We start from the raw sequence: 11,031 nt of genomic DNA on the forward strand, positions 1-11,031 counted from the left end.
AGATAGGACTAGGCTTAATCTGTGTCTAGGAAGACTCCCCCTGAAGTTTATTAAGATCCTTAAACACCAACTAGTAAACCAAGATATGTAAAAACACAACTCAAACCCCAGATGAGCCTAAATATCTAACCTGACATCAGATGTGAGGCAAGACTCTAAATAAATAAATGTCCTCTCTGATGTGAAGATGTTGGCGTAAAAAGGTTCCTCTGTCTCACTTCTCCCAGGTGCCCCTTCTATCTATCAGCTGCCCTTGGCTCACTGACCAATGGGCTTTCACTGGGTGAATAACACCACCATTGAGGATGAACAGATCTGGACTTGTGAGAGAAAAAGAGGAACAGGATGGGTGGATGAAGGCTGACTGAATGGAAAGAGAGAGAGAGAGGGAGAGGGAGAGAAATGAAAGAGGGAGAGTTGGCCTGCAACGATAGGGAAGCTGCAGCTGGTGTGGGGAGAGAGGGAGTTGCGGAGGAGGAAATGGGGTAGGAAGGGAGAGAGGGAGGGAGAGTGGAGAAGAGAAATGAGAGGTTTGTGTTATTCGGTCTGAGGGTCCATCTCCGCTCACAACCCCCAGTGGACTGAACTCCAACAGCCATGAAGACGTTAATGTTCCAGACCTGACACAATCATAACCTACTCCTTACCCTTCACTACGTTCCAGACCTGAAACAATCATAACCTACTCCTTACCCTTCACTACGTCCCAGACCTGACACAATCATAACCTACTCCTTACCCTTCACTACGTCCCAGACCTGACACAATCATAACCTACTCCTTACCCTTCACTACGTCCCAGACCTGACACAATCATAACCTACTCCTTACCCTTCACTACGTCCCAGACCTGACACAATCATAACCTACTCCTTACCCTTCACTACGTCCCAGACCTGACACAATCATAACCTACTCCTTACCCTTCACTACGTCCCAGACCTGACACAATCATAACCTACTCCTTACCCTTCACTACGTCCCAGACCTGACACAATCATAACCTACTCCTTACCCTTCACTACGTCCCAGACCTGACACAATCATAACCTACTCCTTACCCTTCACTACGTCCCAGACCTGACACAATCATAACCTACTCCTTACCCTTCACTATGTCCCAGACCTGACACAATCATAACCTACTCCCGTGTAGCTCAGTTGGTAGAGCATGGTGTTTGCAACGCCAGGGTTGTGGGTTCGATTCCCACGGGGGACCAGTAAGGAGAAAAAAATGTATGAAATGTATGCATTCACTACTGTAAGTCGCTCTGGATAAGAGCGTCTGCTAAATGACTAAAATGTAAAAAATGTAAAAATGTACTCCTTACCCTTCACTACGTCCCAGACCTGACACAATCATAACCTACTCCTTACCCTTCACTACGTCCCAGACCTGACACAATCATAACCTACTCCTTACCCTTCACTATGTCCCAGACCTGACACAATCATAACCTACTCCTTACCCTTCACTACGTCCCAGACCTGACACAATCATAACCTACTCCTTACCCTTCACTACGTCCCAGACCTGACACAATCGCAACCTACTACTATCCATTCACCTTGAATACAATACACACAAAGGGGAAAGAGGAGAGAGGGCTTGGGGGGGATACGAGAGACAGGGAGGTGAGAGAAAAAGTGGGAGAGGAATAGAGTAGAAACAGGAAAACACAGGAACAGACAAGAAGGGAGGAGAGAGTGGAGTGAAAGAGTGGGTGGGAGAGAGAAATGTGAGGCAGCTTTCGAGGGAGTCGAGGCAGAGAGACAAATGAAAGGTGTCTTTTGGAGCGAGAGAGAGAGAGGGGAAGAGGAGAGCAGGGTACGCGGGCATAGGAGGAGAGGGAGCGAGGGAAGGGAAAAAGATGAAAAGAGGGAGCAGGGAGACAATGCGATCAGCTGTGGATAATTACGGCAGGAAGCAACAAGAAAGAGAGAGACAAGCTAATTTGAATTATTTGTAGTATGCTTGTTGTTATCACTATTATCATAATGACCATCAATATCACTGTCACCACGGAGACAGCTACTGGGAAGGGCAATGCTCTGGACCAATGGGGCGTCAGCCAACTTGTGTGTGTGTGTGTGTGTGTGTGTGTGTGTGTGTGTGTTTGGGCATTTGTGTATTCATAATGTGTGTTTTCATATTTCATAGCAAGAGAGAAACATTAAGAGATAGAGGAGGAATACACAGGAGAGTGTTAGAGAGACACCCATCTAGAGATCAACCAGACACAGAGAGAGAGAGAGAGAGAGAGGGATGGAGGAGAGAGAAAGAGAGTGGGATGGAGGAGAGAGAGAGAGAGAGGGATGGAGGAGAGAGAGAGAGAGACGGAGGAGAGAGAGAGAGAGAGAGAGAGAGAGAGAGAGAGAGGGATGGAGGAGAGAGAGAGAGAGATGGAGGAGAGAGAGAGAGATGGGGGAGTGAGAGAGATGGGGTTGCGAGAGAGTGAGAGAGAGAGAGAGAGATGGGGGAGTGAGAGAGATGGGGGAGCGAGAGAGTGAGAGAGAGAGAGAGAGAGATGGAGGAGTGAGAGAGATGGGGAGCGAGAGAGTGAGAGAGAGAGAGAGAGAGAGAGAGAGAGAGATGGAGGAGTGAGAGAGATGGGGGAGCGAGAGAGTGAGAGAGAGAGAGATGGGGGAGTGAGACAGAGAGAGGGCGCGACAGAGAGAGAGAGAACGAGATGGGGGAGTGAGAGAGAGAGAGCGCGACAGAGAGAGAGCGAGAGAGAGAGAGAGAGAGAGAGAGAGAGATGGGGGAGTGAGACAGAGAGAGAGAGAGAGAGAGAGAGAGAGAGAGAGAGAGATGGGGGAGTGAGACAGAGAGAGAGCGCGACAGAGAGAGAGATGGGGGAGTGAGACAGAGAGAGAGCGCGACAGAGAGAGCGCGACAGAGAGAGAGAGAGAGAGAGGTTAGAGATGAAGTAACACGGGAGATATCTAAAATAAATCATAGCAAAGGGGAAAGAATCATTTGGGAATGTTCAAAGATGAGGTGAGGAGGGTGACAATGGCAGAGGGATCAGGTATATTTGTCACTATCTCTGTCTCTGTGAAAGTCTGAGTCTATTTGGACTATTTTACTTAAACGTGTACATTAGGGCTCCTGCTAAGAAAATAAATCAGAACATCAACAAAGGATTTTGCGTGTGTGCATGTGTGTTGCATGTCCCCTACCATCTTCCAGTGTGGTAGCGTTGATCTCAGAGCTGGAGGGGCCTGTGCCGGCCCTGTTGAAGGCCTGGACCACCACTCCATATTGGGCAAACTTCTTCAGGTTGTCCAGGGTGTACACCTCACTGTCCCCAGTAGCCTTCATCTCTACGATGCTGTACTGGCCGTTACTGCCCGGCCCGTTCTCACGGTAACCGATCTGGTACCCCCGGATCACCCCGTTCTGAAGCTCTTTCCTGGGGGCCTAGAGGAGGGAGAGAGGGAGAAGAGAGGGATGAGAGGATGAAAGAGGAAAACATTGACATTGATTGTATTGTAGAGGGGGGGATGTAACGTGGCACGATTAGATATGTGATCATTATGTGATTCTAGGTCTTCATTTCAGAGTGTCTCATTTCATAGTGTCATGATGTTTCTGATAATCTTGAATCGACAGGTGGTTTTACCTTCCAGGTGACGCGGATGCTCTGCGAGGTCATAGGCTGGAGGAAAACCTCCATAGGGGGACCATCCGGCTCTGGAGGGAGGAAAAGAGAGATAGGCACTCTTCTTCACTGCAGTCCAAGGTCATCTTCTCGATATCTGTGTGTGTGTGTGTGTGTGTGTGTGTGTGTGTGTGTGTGTGTGTGTGTGTGTGTGTGTGTGTGTGGTCGTGTTGGACTCACGTGCTTCCTCTGTGCTGATGGTGAGCTCCTTGCTGGCTTGACTGTGTCCGATCTTGTTGTAGGAGAACATGCGGATGCTGTAGACTTGGGCAGGGTGTAGATCCACGATGTTGGCCTGGTTATTGGTGGGAGAGATCTTACGGGTGGCATGCTTCAACTCCCACGGATCTGTGTGTGTGTGAGAGAGAGCGAGAGACAGCGAGAGAGTGAGAGAGAGAGCGTGTGTGTGTGGAGATAGAGAGAGACAGATCACGCGCGTGTGTATGCATGTTTGTGTGTTCATGTGTGTGTGTGTGTGTGTGTGTGTGTGTGTGTGTGTGTGTGTGTGTGTGTGTGTGTGTGTGTGTGTGTGTGTGTGTGTGTGTGTGTACACAAAAGAGAGAAGACGCATTAGTTGGTTATAGTTATGTTCTCAGTACCGACTAGTCGTCAATCCCCAGTTTAACCCCTGCTGTCCCCTGGCATACCGGTCTTGTTCTTGTACTCAATGTCGTAGCTGGTGATGATGCTGTTGCCGTCAAATCTCTGAGTCCACCGCAGGTTCATACTCCGATCCTTCACCTCCCTCACCTCCAACTCTGGAGGGTCTGGGGGCTCTGAGAGAGAAAGAGGGAGAGAAGGAAAGGAAACAAGAAAGGTGTAAGGGAGAAAGACACACTCTTAGGAGAACCCTTTTTAGTTCCAGGTAGAATAATTGTGGGTTCCATGTAGAACCCTTTGTAGAAAGGGTTCTACAAGGAACCAAAAAGGGTTCTACCTGGAAACCAATAGGGTTCTTCGAAGGGCTCTCCTATTGGGACAGCCAAAAAACCCTTTTAGGTTCTAGATAGCAAAACAAATTCTAAGCGTGTAGAGGGAATGGAACATAAGCACAGTGCGAAAAAAAGTGATCCTGTACTGATTTTCTCTCTCTCCGGATTCATGTCACACTAAGCAGGTAGTTATACAGGGTTATATTCACTAGGCAGCAAACGGAAGAACACAGACTGGTTGTACAGGGATGATTACCTGAACTTCATATTCCATTGCAAAACCCTTTGCTACGGGTGATTGTGTTGTGGTCTGACCCACTGACCTTGCACAGTGAGCTGGATGAGGCCCCGGCCTTCTCCATATGAGTTGATGGCATGGCAGGAGAAGAAGACCGAGTCACCCCGCTCTGCTGGCTTCAGCTACACACACACACACACACACAAAGAGAGAGAGAGTCAGAGAGAGAGAGAGAGAGTCAGAGAGAGAGAGAGAGAGAGAGTCAGAGAGAGAGAGAGAGAGTCAGAGAGAGAGAGAAAGAGTCAGAGAGAGTCAGAGAGAGAGAGAGAGTCAGAGAGAGTCAGAGAGAGTCAGAGAGAGAGAGTCAGAGAGAGTCAGAGAGAGTCAGAGAGAGTCAGAGAGAGAGAGAGAGAGAGAGAGAGAGAGAGAGAGAGAGAGTCAGAGAGAGAGAGAGAGAGAGAGAGTCAGAGAGAGAGAGAGAGAGTCAGAGAGAGAGAGAAAGAGTCAGAGAGAGTCAGAGAGAGAGAGAGAGAGTCAGAGAGAGTCAGACAGAGTCAGAGAGAGAGAGTCAGAGAGAGTCAGAGAGAGTCAGAGAGAGTCAGAGAGAGAGAGAGAGAGAGAGAGAGAGAGAGAGAGAGAGAGAGAGAGAGAGATAGACACTTTGTAAATCCACCTCCATACACAGCTCATCTGATATCGTATCCTCCATTTGCTGTATCTGATGTCCTATCCCTCTATATTGTGTGTATGTTTGTATCTGTGTGTGTGTTTATGTGTGTGTCTACAGTATGAATGTGCATGTGTCTGTGTGTTTATGTGTGTGTCTACAGTATGAATGTGCATGTGTCTGTGTGTTTATGTGTGTGTCTACAGTATGAATGTGCATGTGTCTGTGTGTGTCTGTCTGTATGTTTATGTGTGGAACTTGGATCCTGACGGCTGGCCTGTCTGTCTGTCTGTCTGTCTGTCTGTCTGTCTGTCTGTCTGTCTGTCTGTCTGTCTGTCTGTCTGTCTGTCTGTCTGTCTGTCTGTCTGTCTGTCTGTCTGTCTGTCTGTCTGTCTGTCTGTCTGTCTGTCTGTCTGTCTGTGTGTGTGTGTGTGTGTGTGTGTGTGTATATATGTCTACAGTATATGTGTGTGACTCACCTTCAGCGTAGACAATACTTCGTCACTCTTCTCGTTGGGGCTGGTGGTGATGGCGTAGCGAGGGTTACGGTCGGGGTCGATGACCGTGTCACCACGCTCCCAACGGATGATGATAGGCCACTCCCCCCTCGCTGTGCAGTTCAGCTCCTTAATCTGGCCCTTAATGGCCATGGTGGTGTTGGGGTGCGACGTGATCATTGCTGGGACTGGAGAGAGAGGGAGGGAATAATGAAGGCGGGATGAAGGGATGGATGGTGGGAGGAAAGCAGGGGAAATAATGGGACAGAGTCAGACAGGGAAATAGAGGCAGAGTGAGTTAGATCATCTTAGCCTCAGTCTATATTACCCTGTGTGGAATTGTTTGTTGTTACGTGTATGTGCACGTCAGACTGGTTTGCGCCGGGTTATGTCAACCCATATTCGTTTAGTGTTCTTAGTGCCGTGTGTTTGTTCGCCGTAATAAAGGATTCCATTTGCTACCCAATTCTGCTCTCCTGCGCCTGACTTCCCTACCTTACAGAGAATGAGATTTGACTTGAAACAAGTCTACGTCTTGTGTCTGGAATTCGCCTTAGCTGGCTAGTAAGCTAGCCAATTTCTTTTTCCAATTAGCTTCAGCTGACCAGTGTGTCACCGTTGGTTTGACTTTGGATAGCCTATCTGTGGGGCTAGTTAGGGACCGTCAATATATTCCACAATGTAAATGGGACAATATTTTCATGTTGCACACCTTTTAGTTTTCTCATGAATTAAATGCGTTCAATGTTTGAATATGAATTTCTACAATTTATCATTGATTTGAGGTTTTTCAGTAATTGAAATTTGGAGCTAATGAACTTTTAAAACGTTGGCCCATGTACGTTGTATAATTTACTGATGGCCCCTAACTAGACCCATGGGGATATCCAAAGTCACACAAAATTGACCATGGTCATTGTTGGGAATTATGATCGGGTCACATGCATCTGCACTCCAAATTGATGATTACTTGGGTGCTGCCAGCTGTGGGCATGTGGGCGGGATTAAAATAAACCCAACCCACGGAAAACTGTTACATTCATTCCGTGACATCGTTTAAAAAAATATATATTATTATCTTGCAAATCTCAGTTTTGGACGACACTAACTTCATGACCAAAATGTTCCTATTTACATTTGTTTTCCCGGACTCATATCGATGCCACATAGGCTGTTTTCAACCAGAGAAGTTGGTTTTTCAATTTTCCTGCAGTCCAATAACCTAGTGGCCTCACGAGTGGAATGTTACTAATATTTTTCATAATTTTATCATTAATAGCATTATACATTTTTAAAAAACCTGGTGTTTCTATGTTTTGTTATTTTTCAGTCTTCTGTGATGTATATAACGTGTAATATTGGGAAGCAATATCCGACATGGTACAGGTGTCTTCTTTTTTTTAAGCCCGTAACCATGTGTGTGAGGTGTGTACTTTTTTACAAAGTAGATTTGTTTATTAAGACCACCAAGAATCACTCTGTGACCCTGATTTAGCCCACGCAGTAAAAGCTTTAGTCCATTAGGCAATGGAGGAACAACGATCTTACGCTAAAGATGACATTTATGTTTTGGGAAACGATAAAGTATCTCTGCACGATAAAGTAGCATCCTAGTAAAGTAGACCTAGGCCAATGTTAAGAACTGCATGCCTTCTCTCGTATTCTGTTTGACGGGGACTGTGTGAATGAGCACCCAGAAGGAAGTTCACTCTATCTATCCCTCTCTCCACCTCTTCAATCACACACACACCATCCTCTTCAGCTCCTCCCTTACTCTCTCACACACACACACACACACACACACACACACACACACACACACACACACACACACACACACACACACACACACACACACACACACACACACACACACACACACACGCGCACACACACACGAATGCACACACACATATGCACGCACACACACACACACACGCACACACACACACACTCGCACGCACACATACACACGCGTGCACACACAGACACACACACACACACACGCGTGCACACACAGACACACACACACACACACAATCGATCTGAGGAGAGTTCCGCTGTTTTGTTTTCATCACTTATTCATCCTTCCCTCCCTCCATTCCTCCCTTTCTCCTATCCTCCCTCTCTCTGCCGAGTGAAACGGACAAAATTGAGGGAGGCAGAGGAGAGGAACGGTTCAATCAATAACACTAACACCGTCTCAGACCGTCTCAGAGAGAGAAAGACAGAGTGAGACACATACACAGCAAGTGAGCGAAGGAGAGGAGAGAGCTAGAGCAACGAGTGAGAGCAAAATAAAGTCAAGTAGTGAGTGAGTGGGAAACGTCTCTGCTGTCTGTAAAGTCGCTGCAGGAGGACAGTCTGCTATTTACGGCTAGACACAGGCCAGAGGCCTCAAAGGCTAACATACACAACAAGAGCAGTTTATCAACACCACGAGGGCAAAGGTGTGTGTGTGTGTGTGTGTGTGTGTGTGTGTGTGTGTGTGTGTGTGTGTTTTTGATGCCGATGTCACTGAAGGCCAGTGCAGGGTCGACAGATTGATTACAGATAATGAATTGATTGCAGATAATGACTAAGGACAAAGGGTTTTTTGAAGACTGATCCCTACAGTCATAAAATCAATCTCTCTCTCTCTCTCTCTCTCTCTCTCTCTCTCTCTCTCCTTTACCGTATCATCCGTTTGTCCATGGTCACTCTCACTCTGTGCGTCAGTGTAGCTAGCTATGGTAGTGTTGTCAGAGTCGCCTCATTGCTTTGACACACTGAGTGACTCATGAGAGAGAGAGCAGAAGAAGAAGACTGATACACTAGGCTTACAGTGTTCCCCAGCACAGTGTTCCCTAGCAGAGTGTTCCCCAGCAGAGTGTTCCCTAGCAGAGTGTTCCCCAGCAGAGTGTTCCCCAGCAGAGTGTTCCCCAGCAGAGTGTTCCCCAGCAGAGTGTTCCCAGCAGAGTGTTCCCCAGCAGAGTGTTCCCCAGCACAGTGTTCCCCAGCACAGTGTTCCCTAGCAGAGTGTTCCCCAGCAGAGTGTTCCCCAGCAGAGTGTTCCCAGCAGAGTGTTCCCCAGCAGAGTGTTCCCCAGCAGAGTGTTCCCAGCAGAGTGTTCACCAGCACAATGTTCCCCAGCACAGTGTTCCCCAGCAGTGTTCCCCAGCACAATGTTCCCCAGCACAATGTTCCCCAGCACAGTGTTCCCCAGCAGTGTTCCCCAGCACAATGTTTCCCAGCACAATGTTCACCAGCACAGTGTTCCCCAGCAGTGTTCCCCAGCACAATGTTCCCCAGCAGAATGTTCCCCAGCAGAATGTTCCCCAGCAGAATGTTCCCCAGCAGAGTGTTCCCCAGCACAATGTTCCCCAGCACAGTGTTCCCCAGCACAGTGTTCCTCAGCAGTGTGTTCCCCAGCACAGTGTTCCTCAGCAGTGTGTTCCCCAGCAGAGTGTTCCCCAGCACAGTGTTCCCCAGCAGAGTGTTCCTCAGCAGAGTGTTCCCCAGCACAGTGTTCCCCAGCACAGTGTTCTCCAGCAGTGTTCCCCAGCAGAGTGTTCCCCAGCACAGTGTTCCCCAGCACAGTGTTCCCCAGCACAGTGTTCCCCAGCAGAGTGTTCCTCAGCAGAGTGTTGCTCAGCAGAGTGTTCCCCAGCAGAGTGTTCCCCAGCACAGTGTTCTCCAGCAGAGTGTTCCCCAGCAGAGTGTTCCCCAGCAGAGTGTTCCCCAGCAGAGTGTTCCCCAGCAGAGTGTTCCCCAGCAGAGTGTTCCCTAGCAGAGTGTTCCCCAGCAGAGTGTTCCCCAGCAGAGTGTTCCTTGATCTCTATACCAGGAAGGTATATTAAACCTTAGGGCTCCCTAGTGGCGCCAATTGTCGAAGAGGCGTCACTCCAGTCCCTGGTTCGAATCCATAGGGCGGCGCACAGTTGGCCCAGCATCGTCCGGGTTTGGCCGGGGGTAGGCCGTCATTGTAAAATAAGAATTTGTTCTTAACTGACTTGCCTGGTTAACCTTTCAAGGTATAGGGGGCAGTATTTTCGATTTCGGATGAAAAGCGCGCCCAGAGTAAACGGCCTAATACTCGGGCCCAGAGTCAAATATTTGCATATTATTAGTAGATTTGGATAGAAAACACACTGAAGTTTCTAAAACTGTTTGAATGATGTCTGTGAATATAACAGAACTCATATGGAAGGCAAAAACCTGAGAAAAATCCAACCAGGAAGTGGGAGATCAGAATTGTAGTTCTTCTTTTGAATCCCTATCAAAACTACAGTGTCTGTGGGGTCACGTTGCACTTCCTAAGGCTTCCATTGGCTGTCAACAACCTTCAGACAAAGTTTTTTCATCATTCTCCTGTTACTGGGCAGAGAATAGTAGCTCAGTCAATGAGTGGACTGCCTATGGACAAAGGGCTTGGTGATGCTCGATCCCGCCAGCGCGCCCCTCCTTCTTTTTCTCCTGGAATGAATACGCTATTGTCAGGTTGGAATATTATCACATTTTTACGTAAAAAATACCCTAAAGATTGATTGTAAACAACGTTTGACATGTTTCTACGAACGATAATGGAACTATTTGACTTTTCGTCTCTGGTACTGCGCTCGCGCGTTATGCCTTTGGATAGTGATCTGAACGCACAAACAAAACGGAGGTATTTGAACATAAAAATGGAGTATTTCGAACAAAAATAACATTTCTTGTGGAAGTAGGAGTCCTCGGAGTGCATTCTGTCGAAGATCAGCAAAGGTAAGAGAATATTTATAATACTAATTCAGAGTTTTGTTGATGCCAGAACTTGGCTGGTAGCTGTATAGCTTGCTTCGATGGCTGAGCTATGTACTCAGAATATTGAACAATGTGCTTTCTCCGTAAAGTTATTTTTAAATCTGACAAAGCAGTTGCGTCAAGGAGTAGTGTATCTATAATTCTTTCAATAACTGTTGTAAATTTTATCAACGTTTATGATGAGTATTTTTGTAAATTGATGTGCACATTCACTGGGAGTTTTGGTGGGAATACATTTTCTGAACATCAC

The 11,031-nt window shown here is 47.4% G+C and overlaps 1 protein-coding gene across 6 annotated transcripts in view; it reads right to left on the reverse strand.

The window, feature by feature from the left end:
• LOC106612398 (Down syndrome cell adhesion molecule-like protein 1 homolog) overlaps positions 1-11,031 on the reverse strand; it is a 168,914-nt gene that overhangs the window by 28,342 nt on the left and 129,541 nt on the right. For all 6 annotated transcript variants that reach the window (XM_045724383.1, XM_045724381.1, XM_045724382.1 and 3 more), the window contains exons 13-18: positions 5,982-6,187; positions 4,921-5,017; positions 4,313-4,441; positions 3,846-4,013; positions 3,627-3,697; positions 3,184-3,424 (exon numbers count right to left, since the gene is read on the reverse strand). In XM_045724383.1, the coding sequence (XP_045580339.1) occupies positions 3,184-3,424; positions 3,627-3,697; positions 3,846-4,013; positions 4,313-4,441; positions 4,921-5,017; positions 5,982-6,187 (912 nt within the window). The remainder of the gene's footprint in view (positions 1-3,183; positions 3,425-3,626; positions 3,698-3,845; positions 4,014-4,312; positions 4,442-4,920; positions 5,018-5,981; positions 6,188-11,031) is intronic.

The sequence above is a fragment of the Salmo salar genome, chromosome ssa09 (assembly GCF_905237065.1).
Source record: "Salmo salar chromosome ssa09, Ssal_v3.1, whole genome shotgun sequence".
Taxonomy (NCBI): domain Eukaryota; kingdom Metazoa; phylum Chordata; class Actinopteri; order Salmoniformes; family Salmonidae; genus Salmo; species Salmo salar.